The 27,633-nt window shown below is 50.6% G+C and overlaps 2 protein-coding genes across 4 annotated transcripts; one reads left to right on the top strand and one right to left on the bottom strand.

Annotated features, from left to right (window-relative positions):
* The first annotated feature begins 1,486 nt into the window (after positions 1-1,486).
* TMEM101 (transmembrane protein 101) lies at positions 1,487-5,167 on the top strand. 2 transcript variants are annotated; one of them, XM_081028725.1, is made up of 4 exons: positions 1,487-1,718; positions 2,141-2,321; positions 3,190-3,336; positions 4,132-5,167. In XM_081028725.1, the coding sequence occupies exons 2-4, from the start codon at positions 2,178-2,180 to the stop codon at positions 4,438-4,440; spliced, it is 600 nt and encodes a 199-aa protein (XP_080884851.1). In that variant the 5' UTR covers positions 1,487-1,718; positions 2,141-2,177; the 3' UTR covers positions 4,441-5,167. The 2 variants fall into 2 exon arrangements, with proteins under 2 accessions (XP_080884851.1, XP_080884850.1); XM_081028724.1 differs by having other exon boundaries at positions 1,644-1,843.
* NAGS (N-acetylglutamate synthase) lies at positions 5,140-10,549 on the bottom strand (the record flags this gene model as incomplete). Of its 2 annotated transcripts, none has more annotated exons than XM_081028723.1 (7): positions 5,140-6,769; positions 7,505-7,687; positions 7,791-7,962; positions 8,544-8,724; positions 8,999-9,212; positions 9,326-9,600; positions 10,121-10,549. In XM_081028723.1, 7 exons carry the CDS (start codon positions 10,535-10,537, stop codon positions 6,616-6,618), a joined length of 1,596 nt encoding a protein of 531 aa, XP_080884849.1. In that variant the 3' UTR covers positions 5,140-6,615. The 2 variants fall into 2 exon arrangements, with proteins under 2 accessions (XP_080884849.1, XP_080884848.1); XM_081028722.1 differs by having other exon boundaries at positions 5,143-6,732; positions 10,121-10,537.
* Positions 10,550-27,633: the final 17,084 nt, after the last annotated feature.

Raw genomic sequence — 27,633 nt, 5'->3', positions numbered from 1 at the left:
CTATGTTACGGACATAACATGACCCCATTTCCGATCCTCCTCAAAACCTTAGCTCTTTCCCAAGGGCTATGTATCTTGTCCCATTTGAATCAGGGATGGGTGGGGACATTGGAAAAATAAAACTAATTGGAAAGTTTATACTATGTGCCTGTATTATGGTGGAAACTTACCTTTTGTGATTGTCACTGGTAGGTGGAGAAGGTAGGCAAAATCTTCCCTTGCTTGGAGATTCCGCCACACACACACACACACACACACACACACACACACACACAGCATACACCTACACAATTCCATTCTCTAGTTTTTTGCATGGATATATCCCTCTCTGACGTTTCTGATATACCCAGACTTGATCCTAGTGACTAAAAATTGGATGTGAAAAGGTGTTTTGTTGTCCAGCTTTCACTGGTTGATTGGGAATTTTTAATTCACATTGTCAAAAATTGTGTTTGGACGCGAACCCCCTTTTTCCCCCAAGGGAACTAGAAACACCTGAACTAAATGGCCTAGTGGGAGTGCTTGTAGAATCTTAACTTCAATATTGAAAGATAACTTTGTGTTGTAGGGTAGGGGAGGTGCAGGAAGATAGGTGGGGGCAGTTTGGGGTGGCAATCTCAGAGCGCCCAGAACTTTTGCCCATTTATTTATTCAACAAATAATTACTAAGGAACTACTATAAGCAAGACATTGTGGCAACAACTTTTGTTCATTTATCTATTAAGCACATATTTCCTGAATGCATTCTGTATACTATACCCTGAGGATATAGTAAACAAACCAGCCATTGTCCTTGGCCTCCTGGAGCTCACAATCTAGTGTTAATCTAGTCATTAACAAAAGGATCACAAGTATGTAATTGCCAATGTGCTAAGTGATTCAAAGAAAGGGTACTTGATGGTTATGAAAACAAAATAGGGGAACAGAACAAATGAAGAAACCAAAGGAGAAGTGAGGGAGACTATTTGGAAGCCTGCTGCAATTAAACCCTCAAAAGATGGTACTTTGGGATAGAGTGGTAGTATTCGAGCTGGAGACAATGGACCGATGTGAGATGTCCCATATGACCGTATCAGACTTCTCTCTTCTCAGGGGACAGAAGAAAGACAAACCAGGATCAAATTTCTCTAAGGTTAACTTAACTGTTAGCCAGGAGAACCCCTTATTTTGAACTTAAACAGAAGCAAAGGGATTTTGTCTGGGGTGGGTGTATACACCATTTATTGAAGCCCTACTATGTGCTAGAACCAACATTGTCACATTTAAACCTCATAACAACTCTGTGAGGTAGATGTCATCTCCATTTCACAGTTGAATCTTGGAAAGTGTAGGCGATATGCCCAAAGTCACAGGGTTGGAGTTAGGATTGACACCCAGGTCTAGCTGCATTGAAAAACTAGTTCCTTTCATTACATCTATGGCTCATGCCTTCCGATGTCCTGAACCCACTGTTCCTTCCTCTAGTCTAGTTCTCAATTTTGCAGCTACAAGGAGGGGCTCTTAAACCTCCATGGACAGATGAAAAGGCTGAAGTCCACAGCTAGAACACCTTCGATCCAGAACTAGAGAGCGAGAGCCTTGTTTCCCGACGGAAGGGGGGGAAAAAACAACCAGAAAAACCCCTGCGAGGCCGGAAGTTACGCAGCGCAGCCCGGCGCCGGCTTCCCTGACGGGGGTGAGGCCGCAGCGGACTGCCCTTCCCCAAGATGGCGTCGAAGGTGGGTTCGCGACGGTGGATGCTGCAGCTGCTCATGCAGTTGGGCTCAGTGTTGCTCACACGCTGCCCCTTCTGGGGCTGCTTCAGCCAGCTCATGCTGTACGCCGAGAGGGCCGAGGCGCGCCGGTGAGCGGGCCCACGCGGTCGCCCATCGCGGGGGGGCGGGCAGTACGGCGCGTCCCAGGAACGGGGGTGCGGTGAGGTGGGGAAGAAGTTGAAGCTCAGAAGTTGGGACCCTTGGACTACGAGGAATTGGGACCTCGGACATGTTAGGGGCTCTGGTCCCGAGCAAGGTGGGCATAGAGCATAGTGCGAGGGACATGGCCGTGAGAGGGGAGCAGTGGAGCTGGCAGGAGCTCAAGGTGTCTCAAGACTCTTTTCCCCCCTTCATTCTGTCCTCGCTTACCTGGTCCCTGCTTGCAGGAAGCCCGACATCCCAGTGCCCTACCTGTACTTCGACATGGGGGCGGCCGTGCTGTGTGCTAGCTTCATGTCCTTCGGAGTGAAGCGGCGCTGGTTCGCGCTGGGGGCTGCACTCCAGCTGGCCATTAGCACCTACGCCGCCTACATCGGGGGCTACGTCCACTACGGGGACTGGCTGAAGGTGAGTGCCTCGGCCCTTGGCGGGACTTCACTAGGGTAATGGGGAACCCAAGGCCAGCTCAGGGAAGTTGGGCAATGCGTGGTGCTAGCCAGGTGCACAGTGCAGAGCCTAGAAGGCCCAATTTCCAGAAGTGTGGAGATTACAGATTGCAACAATGCAAGGACCTTAGAGACCACACAAGCCTTCCTTTCAGAATGTGGAAACTGACGTCCAGAGATGGAAACAGACTTACCCAAGGTCACACCACAGTTAGCATTACAGGTGGGACCAGAACCCAGGTCACCTGGTTCCCAGAACCCTTTAAACCACTAGTTTAGTACTCAGACTCATAGGGCAAAAGGAACCTTTTGAGCGCCTGGTCCAACGATCTGATTTTATGAAATTTGATTAATCCTAGTGCAGCATTTAAGCTTGTAAATGCCAGAATTTGTGCCAGGCATTGGAGGCTTGGAGATAAGTCTGGACAAAGGCACGACCCTCGAGGAATGGGCTGTCTGTCAGTAGGGGAGGCAGATGTGTGAACAACTACAGGACAGTGAAATCAATGGGTTTTTTACGGAACAGACTATATAGCGGAAAGAACAATGGGATTTGAGTCCGTGGACCTGAGGGTGAGAAGGGGGCAACACTTGCTACCTGGGTTCTGCCACTTTCTATAGGATCTTGGACAATTTTATTAACCCCTCGGGGCCACTTCTGATAAAAAGAATTATCTATTTCTGCTGCACCTGCCCACCACACTTGGAAATGGTAAGAGGGTTCATCGGATGGAAAGAAATATGTAGACATGGGCAGTTCTGTGCTTTGGGCAGCCAGGAGAAATGTGGCAGCTGCAGTTGCTGACTGGGGTCCCCTCACCTCGGCTTAGGTTCGTATGTACTCGCGCACAGTTGCCATCATTGGCGGCTTTCTTGTGCTGGCCAGCGGCGCTGGAGAGCTCTACCGTCGGAAACCCCGCAGCCGTTCCCTCCAGTCCACTGGCCAGGTCTTCCTGGGCATCTACCTCATCTGCGTGGTAGGTTTGGGGACTGTTGGCTGGAGGTGCTTGAGCAGGAGTGAAATGTGAGCCTATACTTGACAGAATCCAGGGAGGTGGGCAGAATAAGGCCTTGCATGTATGTAGTCCCTGATGGCCTGGCCCTGGGACTTGCCCCTGTCAGCTTCTGTGCTTCAGAGGCCCTCCAAGTGCCTGAGATCTGGCCAAGAGTCCCTTCTTCCAATATTATTGCCACCAGAGAGAGAAAAGTTTCGACTGGCCATTCAATCCCAAGCCTAAGTGCCAGGAGAACAAGATGGACTGGTCTTCTCTTGGCTCCAGCTGTCAGAAGACTAGGAGAGGCGACAAAGAGATTTGGTGTGGGGTTCAGACCCCAGCTGGGACTCTGCCACTTAGAGCTGATGGGGGCTGCCTAGGATAGCCAATTACGGTCCTCCCTAGTGCCCTTAGGGGAGGCCAGTGTGCACAGGGATGTGGACAAGCCCCAAGCTGTTTGGCCTCATCTTCGCTATTGGGCACCATACTCCCTGTGCAGAGCTCTGGATTGAGAGGTGAGAGCCCCAGTCTTGACTGTGGAGACACACCTTCTCCCTTCTGAGCCCCCAGGGTGAAGAGAGACCTAGGCCCTAACTTCGTGGAGCTCTCTAGTTTGTGGGGGAAATGCAGGCTGTACTTTTAGAGAGTCCCAAGTCTGAGAGGGAAGCCAGAAGCCCACCTTGCAGAGGTTAACTTGCAGGTGCCCTCTCAGGGGTGGCCTTCCCCTGACAGGCTCCTCAGCCTGTTGGAGAGTCTTACAGGATGGTGTGTCTCTAGGCCTATTCACTGCAGCACAGCAAGGAGGACCGGCTGGCATATCTGAACCATCTCCCAGGAGGGGAGCTCATGATCCAGCTGTTCTTCGTGCTGTATGGCGTCCTGGCCCTGGCCTTCCTGTCTGGCTACTACGTGACCCTGGCTGCCCAGATCCTGGCTGTACTGCTGCCCCCGGTCATGCTGCTCATTGATGGCAATGTTGTCTACTGGCACAACACGCGGCGCGTTGAGTTCTGGAACCAGATGAAGCTCCTTGGAGAGAGTGTGGGCATCTTTGGGGCTGCTGTTATATTGGCCACTGATGGCTGAATTGCACGAGAGGCTGAGATGGGTACAGGGAGCCACTGAGGGCCACCTTACCTTCCTCCTTCCTGGCCTAGTTATGTTTATTTATGCTTTTTGGTCTGTTTGATTGATCCTTTGCTGTGTGTGTGTGTGTGTGTGTGTGTGTGTGTGTTGGTAAGAGGCTGGTCTGTTCCTCAGTTCCTGGGCTTAGCCCTTGAGGGTGGTGGGAGCCCTGATGTCAATGCCTTACAAGTTTTCTTTCCTGTTTGTTAGGAGCACTGAGGCCAGCTGCTCCCCTGCGTGTCCTGCCCCAGAGAAGGGAGTAAAGCAGGTTGAGGGTAGGGGCACTGAGAGTGGGAGACAGGAAGGAAGGAAGACCAAGAACTGGAAGTGAGCAAAAGTGAAAAAAGTTTTGAACCTGGCAAATGCAGCTAAGTTCTCTAGTGCTTTTCAGAGACAGTGAGTATGCATGTTGACATATGGAGCAAGCCCAGGAGGAGCAGAGGGACTGGGCTCCACAGAGGTCACGTGGGTCCTCAGGGTATGCCAGGGGCAGCAGTAGCATTAGCTGTCACCCACCTTGAGAGCAGAGCAGACCCCAGTCTACTCGGGTGTGCAGGGGTGGGGCAGGCAGCGGCCAACTTCCTGCCTTCTGCCTTCTGTTTTCAGCTCCATGGCTGGCCTGGTGGGGGTGAGTCTCTCCCAAACACCAGACCACACAGTCCTCCAAAAATAAACATTTTATATAGACATTTGGCTTGACTTCTCTGTCCTCCCCACGGGGCACTTTGCCATTGGCTGGGATTGATGCTGGGTTTCTTGAAACACCATGTCTAGTTAAGCTCCACCTTAGTCCTCCCGTGATCCTTCCACTGTTCTGAGAGTTCCCACAGTCCTTTAGCTCTCTTCTTAAGAAACTCCTAATCCTGCCTTTAGTATATGCTTTTGACCACTCACCTCAATCCCTCTTGTAGCGTTTTTTCCCCTCCCCATTTGGTGCCAGCTGGTTTTGAAGAAATCTTTGGTGAGGGCCACTAGGGGGAGAGAACTAATGTTAAGTGTCCACCATGAGGCCGAGGATTTTCCATTTTACAGATAAGGAAATGAAGGCTCAAAGAAGGTAAGCAGCTTGGCTCAAGCCACAGAGCACATCAGCCAGAGCTGGATTCCAGGTCAGGTCTGTCTGATGCCCATGCCCAGATGTGTACTCGACACCGCCCCTCTCCTGAGGGAAGACAGAGGCTGCTCTTGGGGTGTGGTTCTCTCACAGCCCCAGGTGTGCCATGGTGGCCACTTAGTTGTCCCTCTCCCTACTAGTCCATGCACCTCTTGACAGAAAGCAGTCCCAGCAGCTAGTATGTTGTCTGGCACGTTGTGGGGGTCAAAAATGTTGAATGAAACGTCCAGCTTTGGATTTCTGCCTGTCTGAGGTGATCTGCTCCTACAGATGGAGACACAACCCCTAGGGGGCCTCGGAAAAGGTCCAAGTCTGGGCTTGGTTCTGAGCCCTGCCTGAGAGGGAGCTGGTGCCGCTGTTGGTCTGGTCTGTGGAATGGAGGATGTTTCCTATCTTAGGAGTAGGGGAGTCCCTCTGGGGGCTGCATTGAGGGAGATGGTGGCAGCATTCAGTCTGGGAGCCCTCCATCTCATTTAGCTCCTCTCCCCTTTAGGAATCCCTTGGTTCTCCAAACCTCAAGATCTTGCTCCTAGAGGGCCACTGCTCATTTTCTTTCAAGTGTGAGCTGACTCTCAGGCAAGTATTTGCATTTTAATCAAGGCCTCCTGAAAAGTTTCAAGACCCAAAGGAATTAAAATGAGTGGTGGAATATCAGGCAGATGGGGGTAATATTTTGGGCAAGGGACCCTCAAATCAGCACAGAGGCCACAGAAACACCCACTCTTAAGATCAGTTTTGAGTAGATCCCTTGAAGGCAACTTCCCCTCCCCCAAATCCCTAGACTGAAAGTGGAAAACCATGTGGTTGTGGCTTTGGAACAGTGGGGATCTTGGGTGGGCCCTTCTCTCCTTCCTGTGCTTGTCCCACTTCAGCCCCCACTCTGGGCAGAGTGGAGTAGGGGCTGCTTCCTCCTTGGCACATCACTCAGCCAACAAACCTGTGGCTGCCTGGGGTTACCTCCAGCAGACATGGGTTTTGGTCCACCCTGGCTATCCCAGGGCCTGCAGGGTTGGTGGTGAGGGTCAGCTGCCTGGGTCAGAAGCCGGCTTGCAGAAGGAGTCTGGCAGTCCCTTGGCGTGGTTGACCAGCTCGTAGGAGTCTCGGATATCAGCCAAGCCAAACCAGAAGAAGATCCACTGCTTGTTAGAGAAGCTGCCATCACTGTGCTTGAAGTACCTGGTGTGTGTGGGGGGAGGGGAACTTTTAGGGCAAGGCCAGTGCTCACTACTCACTGGTTCATTTATTGAGGATTTACTACATGTGAGACACCCTGCTAGGACCTCTTGTCTGTTATCTGATTTTATCCTCAGAGCAGCATCCAAGAGCCTGGTGGTGGTATGCTTTCAGGGAGAAGCAACAAAGGCTCAGAGAAGTCACGTAACTGCTAGTCACACAGCTATGGTTAGAATGAGGACATCCCTTGCTCTCTCCGCACTGCCTTGGCTGTGCAGCTAGAGAAGGGGTTCTTGTTCACCCCTTGGTACCCACAGGGTAGTGGGGAGTAAGGAGATAGTTGCTGAAACAAAGGCGGAGGGGGGAGGTTTCCGCGGGAGATGCAGTGGGCCTGGGGTCAGAGTTGGCACTTGGACCTGGAATAGACCCTGAAAGGTCAAGATTTCTCCTGACCCTAAGAGTTGGTGTCACTTGCTTCAAAGAATCCACTGTCACTGGGCAGAGTTGGGTTAAATGTCTGTGTCTGAGAAAAATCTCAGGCTCCGTGTAAGGTCTGTTCCCTGGAGAATGTGGGGCCACACTGGGCAGGGCCTTTGCCTGGGGAAGGAGAGCTAGTGAAAGAAAGGGACGCCCCGCCCCGCCTTCCTGGCTGGTGGACCTTTGAGGTGTGGCTGGGGAGGGATGGAGAAGAGAGGGAGGGCAGGGGCCCAGCCAAGAGCTGGGAGGAGCTGGACCTACCAGGGATTGATGGGGTTAGTGACTCTGGAGCGCCAGAAGAGCATCTGCAGGTCCTGCCGCAGGCACTCCCACAGCATCTGGCCGGAGCCTTGGCCCTGACGGCTGGAGCTCACCACAAACTTGTCCAGATACGGGGTGCCCCCCAGCACGGGCTCCGTGGTCAGAATGGCGGCAGCGTTGTACCTGGGTAGGCGGGGGTGGGGGTGGAGTCAGGCTGGGTCCTCTCCTTGGCCCGAAGCTGCCTGGCTCTGTCCCTTGGTCCCTGTCCTCGCGACCGCAGGCTCACCCCTCAGAGACGTAGACAGAGTGCAGCCGCGGGCGCAGCGAGGCCAAGTAGTCGTCGCGGAGTTTCTTGCCGAAGCTGGCGTTTACCAGGTTCACCAGGCGGCCCTGGTCCAGGCCGTCCAGGCTGCGCACTCGCAGCATCCGCTCGGCATTCTTGAACAGGGTCCCGGCCCCTGGGGTTGGGACGGCGGAGGATGGGTTAGTTTAGTCCCCGAGAGCCAGGTCCCATCCATTCCTGCGTTTGGGCCTGGTGGGGGTTCCAGATAGGACGGGGGCTGGCGGGACAATTACCTCTTTAGGAGATGTCCCCCATGAAACGCTTTCTGTGGTCTGCGTCAATACTGAATGTGGTTTTCACTCAGGGAGACGCATTTCCCAGGCACTTCCCTCAAGTTCATCAGCCCATCCCCTGCAGTCCCACGTGCTTCCAGTCCCGCCAGTGTCCCCAAACACCTTGTCCTGCCCGCCCTTGTCCCGCCCACTTCTCTTGCCCCCTGTTCCACCTCGTTCTGGCCCCACGCCCATCTGTGGCTCCTTCATCCCCTCCCAAGCTACGCCCCTCTGCTTAGTTCCACCCAAGTTCCAGCCCAGCCCGTCCACCTCTTTGCTCACCTCCGCCAAGTTCCGCAAGAGCAGGAAGCCTGTGCCGTGGCGTCCCTCTACTGCCCCCTTACTGGAGGGGAGGACGCTTCTCCTCCTCACCCCACCCCGGGCGGCCGGTGCTCACTCCCGGGACCCAGCCCGCGGCCCTCACCCTTGCTGCTGAAGAGCTCAGTGAGCAGTGTGCTGGCGGCGGTGATGGCGGCCGAGGAATGGTGGGGCAGGCGGCTGAGCACGTCCACGATGAGCCGAATCTGCTGCCGTTCCTTGGCGCTCACCCACTCGGCGCTCGTCACCAGGTCCAGATCAGCGGGCAGGTTCACGTTGCTGAGGACCTGCGTGCGGGGCTGGGGGTGAGCTTCCGACCCGCAGCCGGCCACGGGCCACCCTGCCCCACGGACCCCTTTCGCCTTGGATCCTCCCGGAGTCCTCGGCCGGGGAGGGCTCAGATCTGGGCACCACGGGCAGAACCCTTCCCTGACATCCCATTCCCAACCCATCCAGCTTGAGAATGACTCGGGCCGTCTGGGAGGCGTGAAAGGAGCGCAAGAGAGGGCCTCAGCCAGGCCCGGAATCGCGGGTAGTGGGGTCTGACCGGAGGGGACACACCTTGTGACTGCTGTCACGCAGGCCCCCTGTGGTATTGAGGAAGATGATTTTGGTGGGCTGCAGCTCCTTAGCCAGCGCCGCGGTCACCTCCAGCGAGTCAAGGAGCACAGAGCGGCGCGCGGCCGTCTCCCCAATGGGGCACAGGATCGGAATGCTGTCCGATTCCAGGCACCACTGGAGCAGGTCGGTCTCCACAGAGACGATGCCGCCATAGCTGTGGGTCAGACGTGGTGCTCAAGAGGGCCGCCTCCAGGCCCTCCGGGCTGGGGCAGGCTGGGCAGAGTCGCGCAATCTGAGCACGCCCAGGCAGTCTGGGCCAGCACTAACCTGGCATGGGGGGCTGGCTCAGCCGCGCTCAGCACCGATCCGCCGCCAAAGAAAGGCACAGCTGTGGCGGCGTTGTGCCGCAGCGCGTCCACCAACACCTTGCAGCTCTGGGCAAGCTGTGCCTTGGCCTCCCAGAAGGAAAGACAGCCCGAGGGCGTTGTGGGAGCTGGCAGCCCCAGGACCACCAGAGGCTTCATATCCATGCGCTGCAGGAAGGCCAAGGCGAAGGCCAGGCTGGAAACGCCTCGCTCGCATTTGAGCACGTCCTCGTCCACCTGTGGCGGAGTGGGCGTTCAGGAGGGGCCACACTGGCCCTGACTCCTGCTGCACCACTTGCTCCTACTGCCTGGCTTCAGGGCCCTCTCGGTGTCCTCACCCTGCCCAGGAGCTGTCAGGCTCCATTTCTGGCCACCGGCACACAACTGTTCCGCCCTTTGCCCCGTTGGGTCTTGCCATCCCCTTATCTCACAGTAGTGTTCGTCCCTCCGCTCCTCCCTGCGACCTTGGACTCTAGGACACCTTGGGGGGAGGGGTGACGCAGGCGGCTCCAGTCCAGGTTCCCCAGTTACCATCTGAACCCCTAACAGCTCATGGTGGGAGCCCTTCTCCATCGCATCACTATTGGTGGTTTAGGGCCCCCAGGCTTGTCACTCGGGCCGGGCGCGAGACTTTTTGAAGAGTTCATAACCTCCTCCAGTCCCGAGCACTCGTCCGGGTTTGCCACACAACCCTCGCGACACGCCACACAGCCCCCATCCCCTAGCTGTGACACAGCCGACAGCCGGCCCCGTTCACCTCGATGACAGCGAAGGGCTTGTCCGCGGAGTGGTGGCAGGTCTGGAACTGCGTGAGCCAGTGGCGCGCCTCCCCGGGGCTGGCCCCGCACTGGTTCAGGAAGGCCTGGATATCCCGTTGTACCAGCGAGCGGCCGCCCGGGGATCCGGGGGGTTGCTGGGGGGCGGGGGGCGGCGTCCACGACGGCTCTTCCGCTGCAGGCGAGTTGACGTTATTCTGCGAGCCCACGGCCTCTTCTAGTGCAGGCGGGGCGGGCGCCCAGGCAGTGCTGAGCCGGCGCCCGGGGCTGGCCCCCCTCGCTGCCCGCCGTCGGGTGCTGCCGCTCAGCCTCCGGGCGCCCCCATTCCCTCGAGGGCAGCGCAGCATCCCGCCTGCCTCGGTGGCCCGCAGGGCCCAGGCCAACCGCGCCGTCGCCATGACAACCAAACCAGCTCGTTTCCCCCCCCCTCCCCGCCCCCCAGGAGTGACTGCCTGTCGGGAGCTCCAGGCACTGGGGGTCTTTTAATCTGCCGCGGGGCGGGGCTGGACCTGCCGGGGCGGAGCGCGGCAGGGGGCACGGAATCGCCTTGGAGCGCTTTTGAAGAGGGTTAGACCTTGGGTCAGAGGGCGGGGCCCGCAGGATTTCCCGCCCTTGGGGGGATGGAACCCACTAGCAAGGATCATGTGACTGAAGTAAACGGTGGCGGGATGTCTTTAATCTGCTGCCAAGGCCGCATCTCAGCGGACCCAGGGGTTTGAGGGATCTTGGATGATTAAAAAGAAGTCTGACTAGGGCAAGAGTAGAGAGCAGGTGGCAGTTACCGCTGGACTGAGGGATGGGACAGGAAGGAGAGGTGGGGGCAGGGTGAAAGGAGGGTGGAGGCGTGCCAGCCCTGCCAGGGTACTGGGTACCACCTTGAAGAATTTGGTCATATCCTCAAGTCACTCCTTATTAGTAAAATCACCTCGTATTAAAATTTTTCTTTAAACTTTTTAAACTTAAAATTTATCCATATCAGTACTGTAACTAGAAGTCCAGTATCATTTGACCATAAACAGAAGGAAGCCTTAAGAATAAAGTGCGAACAAAACAATGTTATTAAATTCCAGCTGGACAATGATACCTGCTCTCTTGGTAACACAGTTTGGCAAGTGCCAGATTTTAAAGGTACTCTGGCACCCTGGGAGGCTTTCTCCCAGTAGAATAATAGCTGATAATAGCTGACATGGGCGGTGTGATCAAATAATATGGCGAATGTTTAAATTAAAAAATATATTTCAGTAAAAGACACATTGCCATTAATCCTCCTCAAAGTATTCCCTCTCGCTTTGAACACACTTATCCCATCATTCTTGCACTTTCTGAAGCAGTTCTGGAAGTCTTCTATGAGTGTCTTTAGTTGCGCTGTCGTGGCGGCCTCCATGTCCTGAATCATTCTGACTTTGGGGAAGAGCCAGAAGTTGCACGGTGCCAGATCCGGTGAATAAGGTGGGTGAGGCCACACTGTAACGTTTTTATTTGACAAATTGCGATATACCAGAAGCCATGTGTGACACAGAGCATTGTCATGATGGAGGATGATTTACGGCACACTAAAACACCTTCTCTCAGCCATAGCTCACACCTGACTGCACCGAACAAGTTGAAACTTGTCACACACTGTTACTAAGGTTCTACGAGCCTGTTCCTGTATTGAAGGTCCCTGCCTTTCCGTTAGATGGCACTGGGCAGCAGCATTCACCATATTCTTTGATCCCAACAGAAAGGCTCCATGTCACACGGCACTTCTGATTACGGCAATTTCTGTCAAATAAAAACATTATGGTGTGTTCTCATCCACCTTATTCACCGGATCTGGCACTGCGTGACTTCTGGCTCTTTTCCAAAGTCAAAATGATTCAGTATATTAAGGAAGCCACCACAATGCAACTAAAGACTCATAAAAGAGGACTTCCAGAACGGCTTCAGAAAGTGGCAAGAACCATGGGATAACTGTGTTTGAAGCAAGGGGTTGCATTTTGAGGGGGATTAATAGCAATGCATCTTTTACTGTAATACATTTTTTAAGTTTAAACAGTCACCGTATTTTGTGATCATACCTTATATGGAGAATGCCAGCCACTGTCCAAAGCACTTCACAAATTATAACTCATTTAATCCTAACAATGACTCCAGGATGGGTATTATTATTATCCCCGTTTTACAAATGAGGAAACTGAGGCACAGAAGTATCGAGAGGGCTTCTCTCTCAGCTCACTCAGCTCATAAGTCACTCAGCTCATAAGCAGTGGAACTCAGCTCATAAGCAGTGGAACTGGTCTTTGAAGCAAAGCAGTTCGACCCAGACTCTTAATCAGGATTTTAAAAGGATTTGTTTCCTAACTATTCTAAATAAAGGGAATTAAACTAAAAAAATTAAAAACAGTATAAAGGATTTGCAAACTTTCACAGGATGTGATTCACTATTACTCATTGCTGTATCTCTGTGTTGCCTAAAAGCACCCCATGACTATCAGTTGTACACGTGCTACACTGGGTACACGCTGATCGATGGAGTCCCACCCTCTGTTGTTATAGAGGAGGAAACAGCACCTGCAGAGGGGCCGTGTCTTGGCCAAGGTCACACAGCTTTAGTGTCATGGCCAGACCCTAGGCATCCTAAATTTCCACCCCCTGCTCGTTCCTTATGTGCAGCTCTGTGCTCCCCATGCTGGGAGACAGGACTCCTGGGGCTCTGCCCGAATGGGGATCAGTGGCCTGGGCTTCTTCTCTCCTCAGTATCCCAGAGGATGCTGGGTAAGTGCACCAACCCTTCTGGGGATTCCCCACCAACACATACATACATGTACATACACATACATGCATGCACTTGTCCCAGGCAAGAGACTCCTGGCAGGGGGAGGGGGAGCTGACCTTTGTGACCTCCTTCATTAACCTTTTTATTTTTCTACTTAGAGATCTTGGGTTCTAACAGGGAGTAAGGACACCGCATGGAGGGTCTATATCCTCTTTCCTGTGGGGCCACCTTCAGGGCCTTTTTTCTCTTTAATGCTGCCCTCCCCCACAACACATTTCCCAGAATCCATCACAGGAAGTGGTCTTACCCCCTGGGGCACAATTGTTTTCCTTCCCTCTGCCTTCAGAGCCCCCAACCTCAGATGTGCCCCCCCCCCACCCTGTCCAGGGCTCTCTATGTGAGTCCCTCGTCAGAGCACCCAACCCTCCCCCCACCTGCCCCCACCCCTCTGCACCCAGGATTCCTCCTGGGTCCCTCCCCTTTGCTGCTTTGGGTCTCTGCCTGCGCCTGCTTCTCTTTACTCTTTCCCGCCCAAATGTATGCCCCTTCCAGGTCCTTTCCCCTAGCTGTGGCTGAATCCTGCCTCTTGCCAACTTGGGGCCTCTGTGAGGGCAAGGAGGGCCTCTCCCTTCAGATTGGGGATTTTCTGAGGGCCCACCTGTTTCAGTAGCCAACAGCATAAGCCCATTTCCCCTGTGCTGTGGGGCAGACCCTGGCTGGGGAGCTGCTTCTCGCTTCTTTGGGCTTTCGCCCAGAGGGCCGTGGCCCCAGGCAGCCAATGGGGCAGAGGGATACCCCAGTAGATGATTAACTCCAGGCCCAACCAGTGACCCTGGGGCCACTGTGTTCCCACTGCCTCTCCCTGGAGAAGGCCAGCTTTCAGTTGGGAAACTGGTCCTGCTTTCTGGAGGAGATGAATGTGGGTGTATGGGGTCAACACCCCTATCTGACCCCACTCCTCTGAACTGAAGGCCTACAGGGTCATAGTTGGTCTGTGGTTCCACTCCAATTTTCTTTTCTCCCCTTCTGAAGCTGGCTGTTGTTTTGTTTTGTTCTCCAGAGCGCATCTTATTGTCATTGTGCCGTGAATCAGGCTCCTGGCTTCTCACAGAGTTAGAACGAGACGTACCATCCAGATGAGACCATACCCATCTACCCACATACAGAGACACAGGACCACACTCATTCACATACCAGAGTGGTGTCTGGCATGTGATAGGTGTTTAGTAAATATTTCTTGAATGAATGAATGAGGAGAGGATAGAGAGAAAGAAGTCGAGCTTGTGGAAAGGGAAGTCTGGCTCTGTGGTTTGTGGAATCAATGGAATCTGTGTTTGTGGGGTTGGCCTGAGGACTGCCCAGGCAGCCCCAAGATGGCTCTTTTCATTTGTGAGGAGGTGGAGCCCAGTGTGTGCTGTCTCAGAGCTGCACCTGGAGGGTGTGACAAGGGGGAGTGACAAAGGCCTTCTCGGTCAGCCACAGTTTTTCTCAGCACATACTATGTTCTAGGTGCTGAACTACACAGGGGCTCTGAGGATGGAATCCCATTTTTCCTGGCTGGAAGTCAGGAAGCCTGGGCTCTACCACTTCCAGGGCTGCAAAGATTTGGGCCAGGCATTTAACTTCCCTGAACCTTAGTTTTCTCACCTGTAAAATTGGGGAGAAAAAATTAATCTCATTGCGTTGTGGTGAAGATGAAAAGCTGGCTGTGGGCAAAGTCAGCAAATCTAGACTGTAGGGAGCTTTATAGGACAAACAACCTAGTTTCTTCAACAAATAAATTGCAATAAAAAGAGGAGAGGGAAGGATGAATGTATAGATTAAAAGATATATTTTAAAGTCCTTTTTAATTCTTATTTGAATTTTGATTTAAACAAGCCATAAAAAAATTAGACAATCGGGCCGGCCCGGTGGCTCAGGTGGTTGGAGCTCCGTGCTCCTGACTCCGAAAACTGCCGGTTGGATTCCCATATGGGCCAGTGGGCTCTCAACCACACGGGGTTGCCGGTTCAGTTCCTCGAGTCCCGCAAGGGATGGTGGGCAGCGACCCCTGCAACTAAGATTGAACACGGCACCTTGAAGTGAGCTGCCACTGAGCTCCCCGATGGCTCAGTTGGTTGGAGCGTGTCCTCTCAACCACAAGGTTGCCAGTTTGACTCCCGCAAGGGATGGTGGGCTGTGCCCCCTGCAACTAAGACTGAAAGGACAACAACTTGACTTGGAGAAAAGGCCTGGAAGTACACACTGTTCCCCAAAAAAGTCCTGTTCCCCTTCCCCAATAAAATCCTTTTTTAAAAAATTAGACAATCAGGGACGTTTGAACACAAAGGATAATTGAGATATTATGTTTTAGGTGTAATAATGATTGTGTGTTTTTATGTTTTTATAAATGTTCCACATCTTTTAGTCTGCAAACTGAATATTTATAGTTGAAACGATACGATGCCTTGAATTTGCTTCAAAATAATCCTGGAGAGGAGAAAGTGTCTGGGGGAACAGATGCAACAAGGCTGGCCATGAGTTAGCAGTTGAGACTTGTTGAAGGCAGACGATGGGTATAGGGGATTCATTATACTACCTCTCCACTTTTATGTATGCTTGGACATCTTCAAAATAAAATAGATTCAAAGGATTCCCATATATAGGCAAATTCCCAGCCTGACGTAATGTGAATACTCAATAAAAGTTAGTTTGCTTCTTGCAGTCATAGTTTTCCTCCAAGACATAAATCTGTGAAATACTAGAGACTGCACAAGTATGTAGCACCAAGTTGCGGAGGTAGCCCTTTGATTCTTGGATTTAAGATGTTCAGTTCCGAGTGTGCCATGAGCCTCTTGTCCAGCAGGGGGCTCCCTACTCTCTGCCTCTTTCTGGCTGCTGCCCTGAGGGTTAAAAGGAAGAGACTACCGGTTAGCTCAGTTGGTTAGAGCGCCTTGCTCCTAATGACAAGGTGGCACCGGTTGATCTCACGGGCCAATGTGTGGAGCCACAGTGGGCCACCCTCCACAGCTAGATTGAAACAACTACTTGACTTGGAGCTGGTAGGTCCTGGGAAAAACACACTTAAAGTAAATAAAAAAAAAAAAAAAAAAAAGAGAGAATCCAGCAATGTAAGAGAGATGTGGTGGGTAGGTAGAGATCTTCTCTCTGCGATGATTAGAAGACGGAGAGAGAGAAAAAAGAATTTGTCCACAACCCTATGATAGGAAGCGTCTTTCTTCAGGTTACAATCGTTACAATCTCTGAGGATTGGGGGTACTTAGGAAAGACTACTGTCTTGAAGATAATAGTAGCAAACTCTTCCACAGGTACTGTTCCAAGCATGTGACGTATATTAATCTATTTAACTCTCACAATAATACCATGAAGTAGGCGTTACCACTATTGCAGAGATCCTAAGAGACTGGTTTTAGACAAGTGGAGACAAACTGCTTTTAGGGCACAGGTGGAGCTTCCTAGCAGACAACTGGAAAAAGGATCCGGAGCTCAGGAGAGAGGTCAGGGTTGGAGAGGCGCTGGAGAGGTGATAGACAAAGTCCCTGAGTGTGTGCACATGAGCTACCAGGGAGGAGTTGTAGAAAGAGGAGCCTGAAATGGAGAGGTTGGAGGGGCCCAGAGTAGGAGGCCCACCAGGAGTAATTCGGAATGAGAGGTTTTAAGAAGGAAGACCCATAGCGTAGACCCCTCAAGGTCTGAGAAAAGGCCATCGGCTTTATTCATCAGTAACTCTTCTGTTTCAGTGGGGTGGTGGGGAGGAGAGTGGGGAAGGCAGGTGGCAGAGGGTTGAGAAGGGGCCTGGGATGAAACCATAGTATGAAACTCCTGGGGAAATTGTGGCTGAGAAAGAAGCAGAGTCTGGTTACTTAAAGTGTGGTCCATGGTACCACCTGGGAGCTGGTTAGAAATGTAGAATAGGTGTCCCACTCTTAGCCTACTGAATGAGAACCTGAATTTTAATGAGATCCCCAGGGGATTCTATGCGCATTAGAGTCCCAAAAGTTGTGTGTGCCCTAGAGATCAAGAGAGGTGGCATTCAATATGGGAACGTCCCTAGTGAGTCTGAGGCCAGGGAGGAGGTGGAGTGGGAGAAGTGAAGACGCTGGGGTGGAGCTGGAGTAGGGGTGTTGTGTGTGAATGTTTCGGGCTGTGGTGAGTGTGTGTATGTGTGCTGTGTGGGACTTTCGTTTAAGGTAGTGTAGTGCTAAGTGGTACTTCCTGCCCCATGGCAGAAAGCTCCCTGAGAGGTATCCATCTATGTGCCCCCCAGGAGAAAGAGGAGTGTGTGGAGGTGTTACGTGTCTCTGTGTGTGTGAGGATGAGGTGCGGGACAGAGTTCCTGTGTATCTTTTGTATGTTTGTGTGTTTTTCCATGTTAAAAAGGTCAACGAATGGAAATTTCATACGGTTCGTCCTAAAATGTGCATGTGCCAAGACAAGGTTAATGTGTGGGCAGGGGATTGTGGGGTATCAAAGCTCAGGAAACTGTCCTAAGGATGAATAGTCAGCCTCATGGACTCAGGGAACTCAGAGCGTAGCGCCCCCCCCCCCCGCCGCCCGCCCCCCCCCCCCAAGTAAGAATGCGGATTCCATTGTGCGCCCGCAGGCTGTAATTACACATTATTTCCAGGAGGGGGCAATGCCGGCCCGGCCACTTCGTACAATGCCTGGGTGAGTCCCCCGACTGGCCGCGCCGAATCCGGCTGCAGTGCCAAGATCCGCGAAGTAAAGCAATCCGCCCTAGGGGAGGGGGGGAACCGGCCCTGGGAGGCAGGGTGGGGATCGATTCCGAACCCTGCCTGTCCCTAACTCTCAACCAACGCCCTCCCAGGGCCACCCCACCTTCGCGCATCTCTCTCGGATCCCGATACCTCGGCCTACTGTGAAAACAAACGTAGCCTGGTGGTGGGGGAGTGAGGGTGAAGTCTAAGGGGAGAGTCGGGGGCAAAGGCGTTAGGAGGAGTGGGAGGTTTTCTGGGGGCCAAGGTGGGAAGAGTGAGCTCAGGCATCCTCAGTAGGGACACATTAATGGAGCGTCCGCTGTACCCAGGACGGTGTTGTGCCAGTGGACCCCGGGAGAGGGCGCGGTCCTTGCCTGGATTTAGTGTCAGAACACGCGGGTTCAAGTCCAAGCCTCATAGACTGGCCTCGGGCTGGCTGAGCAGACTTTACTCCCACTGTAGGGATCCTGCGTGTCCTTTTCTGGGAGAAAGCTCAACTTCCCTCGCTACCTTACCGGTTGCTGCGGCTCAGACTGAGAAACCCCAGGGGAAGTACTAGCTTTCGCTGACTTGGCTGTTGGTGTGGTGGGGCAGGGGAAGGGCCCAGCAGAGAGTAGGTTGAGACCAGTGGTGTGATGCGTGTTAAGGCGACTCTTTCATTTTAAAAAAGTAGTCATTGGGAAATGCAAATCTAAACAACAGTGAGATGTCACCTTCCACCCATTAGGATGGCTATCAAAAACCCCAGAAAATAACAAGGGTTAGAAAGATGAAGAGAGATTGGAACTCTTGTGCCCTGTTGTTGGGGATGTAAAATGGTACAGCTATGGAAATAGGATGGCAGTTCCTCAAGAAATTAAGATGGTAAATTTTGTGTGATGTGTATTTTACTACAATTTTTAAAAAGGTGGATAACTGGCAAATATAACATATTTACTAAAAAAAAGTTATTGAGTTCTATTCTGTGTAAAGTCTCTCTGTGCTGGGCATGGAGAATATAAAAACAGTATGTCAAGGTGCTCGTGGACCATAAGGACTGAAATAGAAACCAACATTCACGACACCATTTCATCTATGCTTTGATAGAGGGTCAAACATTGGGGGTGCGGGAAGCACTCAGGGGCAACAGACAGCCGACAGCTGGTGAAGCGAGGGGTGAGGGTGGTCATCATGGATCTGAATGTAGGACAAATTAGGAGTTAACCTAGCAGAGAGAGATGGGCCAGTTCGTAATTTCAGTTGCGCGTTTATGACGTGCACACACATTTAATGCTTATGTGGGCAGGCTGTTGACCTTTCTCTTTGTGATTTCTCCCAGGGCTTTTATGTTTATAAGGTCTCTTCCCTCAGGAAGTCTGATCATTCTATTTCTTCCTGGTTTTCTATGGTTCAATCTATTTTTACATTTAACTCTTTACTAGGAAATTATTTTGGTGATTGGTGAGGGGAATCAGGGACCCTGGTGGAAGTGTGCAGAGGTAGAAAGGGGAACAGGGCAGCTGCAGGAAAACTTCCTTCCTTATACGGTGGCTCCCACATTCATTCTCTCTCCCCCCTGTGGCTGTTTTAGGTGACGGGTGGTGTGTGTGTGTGACTGAAGCCTGGGTGGTCGGAGGTCATGATCCCGTAAGACCAAGCTGGCATTGAAGCATGAGGAATGCAGACCAGACTGCTGTAAGGACTTCCAACATAGGCATTAAACAGGCTGGGATGTGTGCCATCTCTCCCTGCTCATCCCCTGCTACCGAAGCTATCACTCTCTATCTCTGCTCCCACTTTTCCCAACTTGTAAATCATTTTATTTATTTGTCCGTTCACTTGTTTGGGCTGTGTTCTTGCTAGACCATGAGCCTCTAGGTGGCACATGCCTGTCTGTCTCTGCTCCCTGTCAGATTCCCAGTACCTGGAGAAGGTACTAGAACACAGTAGGTGCTCAAGGAATATTGGGTGAATGAATGAAAAGAAAGAGTGGTCTCCTTCGTGCTTGCCCCGCAGAGGTGTGGGCACGTAGGGAGCCAGGGGGAACTCTGTTCTAAACTGTCTGCTCTAATGCTTGTGGGCAGATTGCTGGATGAGGCGCTGAGGATCCGGACCCCCAATCTGGAGCAGATCCCTCATAGTCTGGCTTTTGGGTCTGCATTCCATTGGGGGCTTAGAGACTGGCAGTCCCCCACCCACAGATGTCCTCTGTAGCTGCAGCTGGGGCTGGGACAGGGGCAGGAGCTGGGCCTATGTCTGGGCCCAAAGGGACAGGGTTGGGGGAGGTGGGGCTGAGTCATGGAGTCGCTGCTGGTGCCTGAGTTTCCTGTCTCAGGGGCTCAGAGACATTCATTACAGCCAGGAGAAGTAATTAAGCCAGAGAACCGCAGGAGTGGGGGAAGACGGAGATCTGATTTTCTCAGGAGAATCCTGGTGCAATTAATAAGGGCAGAGAAGGGGAGAGCACTACCCAGTCTGAGATTATCGATAATAGAGACATGGCTTCAGGGCCAGTCACCCACATCTATGCTGACCACCAAAGGAGGGGTGCACACTGGCTGGAGGAATATGCTGGTTTCTGGCTCCATGAGGCAGCCTGAGACAGAGGAAAGAGCTCAGGCCAGAGCCAGACTGGCCTGCCGTTGAGCCCTGGTATTTACCTGCTGTGGAACCTGGGGCAGGTTGCTTAACCTCTCTGAGCCTCAGTTTTCTTATCAGTAGAATGGAGCTAATAGCACAGACCTTGTAGGATTGCTATGGGGATTAAATGTGAAATGCTTAGCAGTGTGCCTGGCATGCAGCAAACACACAAAGAGCTGGGATTCAAAAAGCAGTTTGCATGGCTGGACGTGAGAATCCACATGAGAGCAGGCAACTGAGTGGAGGGGCAGGAACACGCGGGCTTCCCTGACAGTGGCCTGCGGTGCTGAGGCCTGGGGCAGGCATAACAGCCTCTGGTATGGTTTAATGGACACCGACTCTGGGGTTTTTTCCTCCATTACCTATAGTCCTTACAGTGACTGTGCAAGGGTATTATTCTGATTCCCACGTACAAATGAGAAAACTGCGGCTCAGAGGGCAAAGTGGCTTGCTGAAGATCAGTGGGCTGTAGAGCTGGGATTCCAGTTTAGGCCTATTTGGGGCCACAGTCCTCAAGTGATCCTTTCCCTTCAGGCTGCAAAGCTACAGAAACTCTGGGTGTACCAGCCACAGAAATCACGTGACCTAGTCCTGGGGGGAACCATGGGGAGTGAGGGACACCTAGCCTCCTTCTCAGACACCTCAAATGCCATCCCTCCTGAACTCAGAGTTGGGTACATGTCTTCGGGAGAGAAACATCTGGACACTCACCTCTCTCTTTATAGGCCAAAGGGGTGTCCCCACCCTGCTGCTTAATACTGAAGAATCTTTTTTTTTTAAAGATTTTTATTAAAAATATAACTAACATACACTATTACATGAGTTTCAGGGGTACACCATAGTTGTTCAACATTTATACATCTAAAGAAGTGCTCACCACGATAATGCCAAAACCACCTGATACGGTCCGACACGATCACAGTATTATTGACTATGTTCCCCATGCTGTACACTACATCCCCATGACTTATTTGTTTTATACCTGGGAATTTGGACCACTTATTGCCCTTCACCTATTTTAATTTTCAATTACAGTTGACATCCAATATTATTTTAAATTAATTTCAGGGGTACAGCATAATGGTTAGGCTGTACATTTATATAATTTAAAAGTGATCCCACTGACTAGTCTAGTACTCACCTGGCTCTATACATAGACGTTACCATGTCATTGACTATATTCCCTATGCTATAATTTACATCCCCATGACTATTTTGTAATTACCAATTTGTACTTCGCAGAATCCCTTTACCTTTTTCACCCTGTCCCCAACCCCCAACACCCTCCCATATAGTACCCATCTGACACCATATATAGTTATTACAATATTGTTGACTATATTCTTTATATCCTACATCCCCATGACTACTTTGTAACGAGCAATTTGTACTTCTTAATTCCTTCCCCTTTTTTTCAGCCACACTCCTAACCCCCTCCCATCTGGCAACCATCAAAATGTTCTCTGCATCTATTAGTTCATTTCTGATTTGTTTATTTTGTACTTTAGAGTCCACATATAAGTGAAATCACATTGCATCTGTCTTTCTCTGGCACTCCACTCAGCACAATACTCTCCAGGTCCATCCACGCCACTGCAGATGACAAGAACCCATTCCCTTCCAGGGCTAAGCAACATTCCATTTTTTAAATATATATATATATATATCACATCCTCTTTATCCATTCTTTCTTCAACGGACCCCCAGACTGCCTCCACATCTTCTATGGCCATTATAAACAATGCTGCACTGAAGATATGGCTGCACACGTCCCCTTGAAGTAGCATTTTGCGTTTCTTTGGATAAATACCCAGAAGTAAAATTACTGGGTCTTTCTTTGTCTCTTGTTATAGCCTTTGGTTTAAAGTCTATTTTGTCTGGTATAAGTATGGCTACCTCAGCTATTTATTTGTTTGTTTCCATTTTCATGAAATATCTTTTCCCATCTCTTTACTTTCAGTCTGTGTGTGTCTTTCAATCTGAAGTGATTCTCTTGTAGGCAGCATATGTAAGGGTTTTGTTTTCTTATCCATTCAGCCCTCCTATATCTTTTGATTGGAGCATTTAATCCATTTACATTGAAAGTAATTGTTCATAGATATATAGCTATTGCTATTTTATTATTCATAATTTTGATCATTTTTTTTCCCCTATTTTAAAGAATTCCCTCAAACATTCCTTGTAATACTGGTTTGGTGGTGAGGAACTTCCTTTAGCTTTTTCTTGTCTGAGAAGCTCTTTATCCATCCTTTGATTCTAAATAATAACTTTGCTGGGTAGAATAATCTTGGTTATAGTTCTTTGCTTTTCATTGAATATTTTGTGCTAATCCCTTCTGGCCTGCAAAGTTTCTGTTGAGAAATCATCTGGCAATTTTATGGGGACTCCCTTGTCAATAACTAGTTGCCTTTCTGTTGCTGCTTTTAGGATCCTCTCTTTGTCTTTGACCTTTACCATTTTAATTATAATGTGTCTTGGTGAGGGCCTGTTTGGGTTCATCTTGTTTGGGACTCTCTGCACTTCCTGGGCTTGTATGTCTATTTCCTTCACCAGGTTAGGAAAGTTTTCAGTCATTATTTCTTCAAATAGGTTCTCAATGCCTTGCTTTCTCTCTTCTCCTTCTGGTACCCCTATGATGTGAATATTATTATGCTTTCTGTTGTCCCACAGTTCTCTTAAACTATCCTCATTGTTTTTTAATTATTCTTTTTTATTCTTGCTGTTCCGATGGGGTGTTTTCTGCTACCTTATCTTCCAAATCACTGATTCAGTTCTCTGCTTCATCTAGTCTGCTGGTGATTCCTTCTAGTGCATTCTTCATTTCAGTTATTGTAGTCTTCACTTCTGACTAGTTCTTTTTTATGCTTTTTATGTCCATTTTTATACTTGTTATCTCTTTGTTGAAGTTCTCACAGAGTTCCTTGAGCACCGTTATAACCATTGTTTTGAACTCTCTCTGGTAGATTACTTGCCTCCATTTCCGTTAATTCTTTTTCTGGAGTTTTCTCCTCTTCTTTTATTTGGGACGTATATCTTTGTTTCCTCATTTTGGCTGCCTTCCTGTGTTTGTTCTATGTATGAGGTAGAGCTGCTTTGTCTCCCAGTCTTGGCCGGGTGGACTATGGGGCCCTGGCACAGTCTCCCTGGTCACCCGTTCAGTCTGCTCCCCATGTGCCTCTGATGCCCCCTAAGTCACCGTCCCTCTGCCAGAACCCAAGTGAGTGCCTGAGAGCAAGTGAGTCTGTGCGTGGGCCGTTTAAGAGCACGTTTGGGTTTCCCGCAGCCTTCTGTCCCATCCGGATGGTTGGAATCCCCACTGTTTTTCATAGCCAGATGTTGGGGGGGTTCCTCTTCCCGGCGCCAGTACTCTGCTGGGGAGCCTGAAGGAGGGCTGGGGTCCTTCGCCCCTTCAGGAGGGAACCTCCACAGCTGAAGTATCCCTCTCTATTTTCAACTGCCACACGTAGGTTTGGGTCTAGGCTGGTTCTTGTCTCTGCCCTTCCTCCCACTCTCAACATGGCTTCTTTATATCTTTAGTTATAAAACTTCTGTTCAGCCAGACTCCAGGTTGACTGTTCTCTAATTTAGTTGTAATTTTAATGTGTTCATGGAAGGAAGCAGGCACGTTGTTTATCTACTTTGCTATCTTGAATTCCTGGAGAACCTTATGTCTGTTCCTCCCTGGGCCTGGCCTCTGCTCTTTCTTTGCTGAAACCACAGACCCTCTTGGCTCTTGTCCTTCCTCAGACCCTCTTTCCTGGCCAGAGGCTGGACCATGTGGGGAGAGGGAGCTGGGCTTTGCCTCAGGGGCAGGAAGGTAGGAGACATTAAGTTGTAGTCATGGGGCTTTATGACAAGCTGTGGTGAGAGGGGACAGGGAACTGGCGGACAGAATAAACCCCTGCCTCACAGAAGAAAGGCAGGAAAGAAGGGGATGACAACAGGTGGAGTTTGGACAAGACGCCCACAGAGTGGAGGTCCCTGCGTCCGAGTCAGCCTGAGGGCACCTTTCAGGAAGTCTGGGGACCCCATGGAGAAGCAAGTGGGGTCTCCCATTCCTGAGCAAACTTCAAAAACATGGTTCCCTGTTCTGAGCTAAAAAGATGGAGGAAACAATGCTTTATGGATTATACATTTTCTATTCTCATTTCTTATTGGTTTTTAATTTTCTCAGTTAACACTTTTTGAGTATAAAAGTAATAAATATTCATTGTAAACTATAAAAATTACAGAAAAATACAAGGGAAAAAAGTCACCTGTAATCCTATCCCAAGAGATAACCACTCTTAAGATTTTTATGTATCGAATATCCCTACAGGATTTATATATCTAAATATATGTATGTATATGTATATATATACATATGTATATGTGTGTGTGTGTGTATATATATATGGAACCATTCTGTATGTACTATTGTTTTGTACTATACTTTTTCCCCATGTAAGCATGTCATAAATCTTTCATGTCATTTAACATTTTTCTAAAACATGATTTTTCTTTGGTTAAATTATTAAAATTGTTTCCTAACTTTTCAATTACAGTTGACATAAAATATTATATTAATTTCAGTGTACAACATAGTGATTAGACACTTATATAACTTACAGTGATCACCCTGAAAAGCCTAGTACCCATCTGACACCGTACACAGTTTATTTACAACATTATTGACTATATTCTCTGCGCTGTACTTTACACATCATACGAGTTATTACACTATTATTAACTATATTCCTTGTGCTGTATTTTACATCCCCGTGACTATTTTTGTAACTGGCAATTTGTACTTCTTAATCCCTTCACTGTTTTTACCCTAAAAGATGATTTTTAATGGCTCCACTAAAATAGTACATCTTTCATATATTCTATAATTTGCCTGTTGGACATTTTGAATATTTGTGTTGTGTCCTCTATTGTGTGTGTGTTATTGTTGATTGGTACTGAGATGGGTATTTTTGTGCTTACCTCTGAATATATCCACTGTTTATACTCACAGAAATGGAAACCGCAGGTTAGAGGGTACATACATGTTACTCTAAACTAGCTTCTCGATAGGTCTCTCACAGTATTATCTTTAGTGTTTGCGAAGGGGCTTGCCATGGCCTGGGCAGCACGGGGGACATAATTGCCAATTTTGTTTTTTGAAAAAAGTATCTGTTTTAATTTGTATTTTTTATTAACAATGAGATTGTATACATATTTTTCACATTTATTAGTCATTTGTGTATTGTCTTTGCTCACTTTTTAAAAAGGGGTGTCTCTGTAGTTTTCTTATTGGTCTGTAGGTACTCTGCATCTATTCCATATACAAGCTTCTTTGCTTGTATATGTTGTGAATATGTTTTCTTCCTTTTAATTTCGTTTTTTTATTATATAGAGAAACATTACATTTTAATGTAGTCCAATTTATATTTCTTTTATATTTCTTTATATTTCTTTTATTTGTTTTTGTATTTAGAAGGGTCTTTTATTTTTCATTATAGAAGTTGTGTAACCTTTTTCTACAAATTTGGAAGAGAAACAATGTCATTCCCTGTACCACCATCTCATGCAACCAGACTGGATTTAATTACTAGGAGCACAATCAGAATTTCATGATCCTGCCAGGCGTTGGTCTAGACTTAAGACAATCAATTGCAGTAACCTCAGAGCACACTTGTGCCTGGACACCCAGATGCAGTGGGCAGGGCACAGAAGTGGCAGTGCAGAGGAGAGCCTACGAGCTGCCACCCAGCTGTGCCTCAGTTTCCAAACGGAGGAGACTGAACCAATCAGCTGGTCTCCGGAGGAGGCCGGTGCAGGCCCTGGGTTCAGAGTGCACCAGGTCCGAATCCATGTGCTAAGATTTTCAACCCCTCCAAGTAAGCAGTGTCCACCTATGTAAGATGGGATGATAACAGTGCCACCTGTCACTCAGTTGTTGGGAAATGAAATGAGATGATAGTAACGCTTCTCAGGCAGCTCTGCGCCCCAAAGAGGCCCGGGTCAAATTAGGTGGTGGTGGTGACAGTAGTAGCAGCAGCAGCAGCAGGGGTGGTGGTAGTAATGTTTAGGAAGTCCCGAGGAGCTCCTGCTCCCACCTGCTGTCCATCCAGCTCAAGACGTGGGTCCCTGGCTGTGTAGACGACCACAGGGGCGAAGGAGGGACAGACAGGCCTACGAGGGGCATCCAGAGCTGCTGGCCACGGTCTCTCCCCGGGAGAGGGGCTGACTGAGCAGGACAGGCAGCAGCTGTGTGGCCCTGGGAAGGCTCCCGGCCTCCTCTGGGGGGGGGGGGAATAACAGCGACTCCGTCATTTCTCCGGATCCGCGTGGCAATCAGAGGCGGAGTAAGGGACCGGGGAGTGGCGGTCCTCTGCGCTCCCTCCGGTCCTTATCAGCAATGGCCGGAAAAGCGCGTCGGGGCGTGGGTTCCGGTGGGTTCAGGTGGCTGCGGCTAATGGAGGCTGCGGTGGGGCGCGCGGGCGCGGTGTTTGCGGAGATAAGCGCGGCGGCGGCTCCGCCGCTCTGTACACAGACTGCACTTAGCTGCGCAAACACCCGCCGCTCGCCTCGGGGCGTTCAGGCTCGGCCGCCACTGGCCAGGGAGGACCCCTGGGAGGGTGGGGCGGGTGACAGTGGCCGTCACCAGCCAGAGCCGCGCAGTGTGGGTGAGGGGCGGGAGAGTGTGGAGTGGGCGCGTGGGGGCCATGGGGCTGAGTGAGCTGGGGGGTGTTGTCAGGGCCATGAACGTACGGACATGCACGCGTGTGGATCTGAGTGGAAGCGTGGGTCACTGTGCGACCTCTAGGTCCCTGGGGGTGAGAGTTGGGTCCCTGAGCTTGTGGGAGTCTGGTGCACTAGTGGGGTCTGAGGGGACTGTGCCTGTGGTGTGTGCGCCCCCTGGACACAGACCTCACGCCCTGCAGTGTTCCCACCAGCCAGGCCCTGCTCCCTCTGCTCCTAACAGAGGACCTCTGTCCACTGCTCCCTAGTAGACCTCACCCTCTTCCCCTTGGGGACAGGCAGCCAGACCCCTGGGTTCCCAGAAGTGGGAGGCTCAGGCTGCCTGTGTCCTGGCAGGGCCAGATCTGTGGGACACTGAGCAAGCCCCAGAGCTGGGGGCTATCTCAGGCATGGTTCCTGGCAGGAGAGCCCCCAGAAGGCAACCCACACCCCCTCATTCCTTCATCCCAGGGCTGTCAGCTCTGCTGCCAAATCCTTTATTGGCCCCCTCTCTTCCCCTGCCAGCTGCCTTCAGGAACTCAGCAGGCTGCTGGAGGCTACAAACTCGGGGTTACCACCCTCCTTCTCCTTAGGACACCCTCTGCCCAAGGTTGTCTGAGGGAGAAACCATCTCACCTAGGACAAAACGGGCAGTTGCTCTCGGATTAGGGAAGCCTGCCGAACATAGACT

The sequence above is a fragment of the Rhinolophus hipposideros genome, assembly GCF_964194185.1.
Source record: "Rhinolophus hipposideros genome assembly, chromosome: 20".
NCBI classification, from domain to species: domain Eukaryota; kingdom Metazoa; phylum Chordata; class Mammalia; order Chiroptera; family Rhinolophidae; genus Rhinolophus; species Rhinolophus hipposideros.
This window is presented reverse-complemented; position numbering and strand designations above follow the sequence as displayed.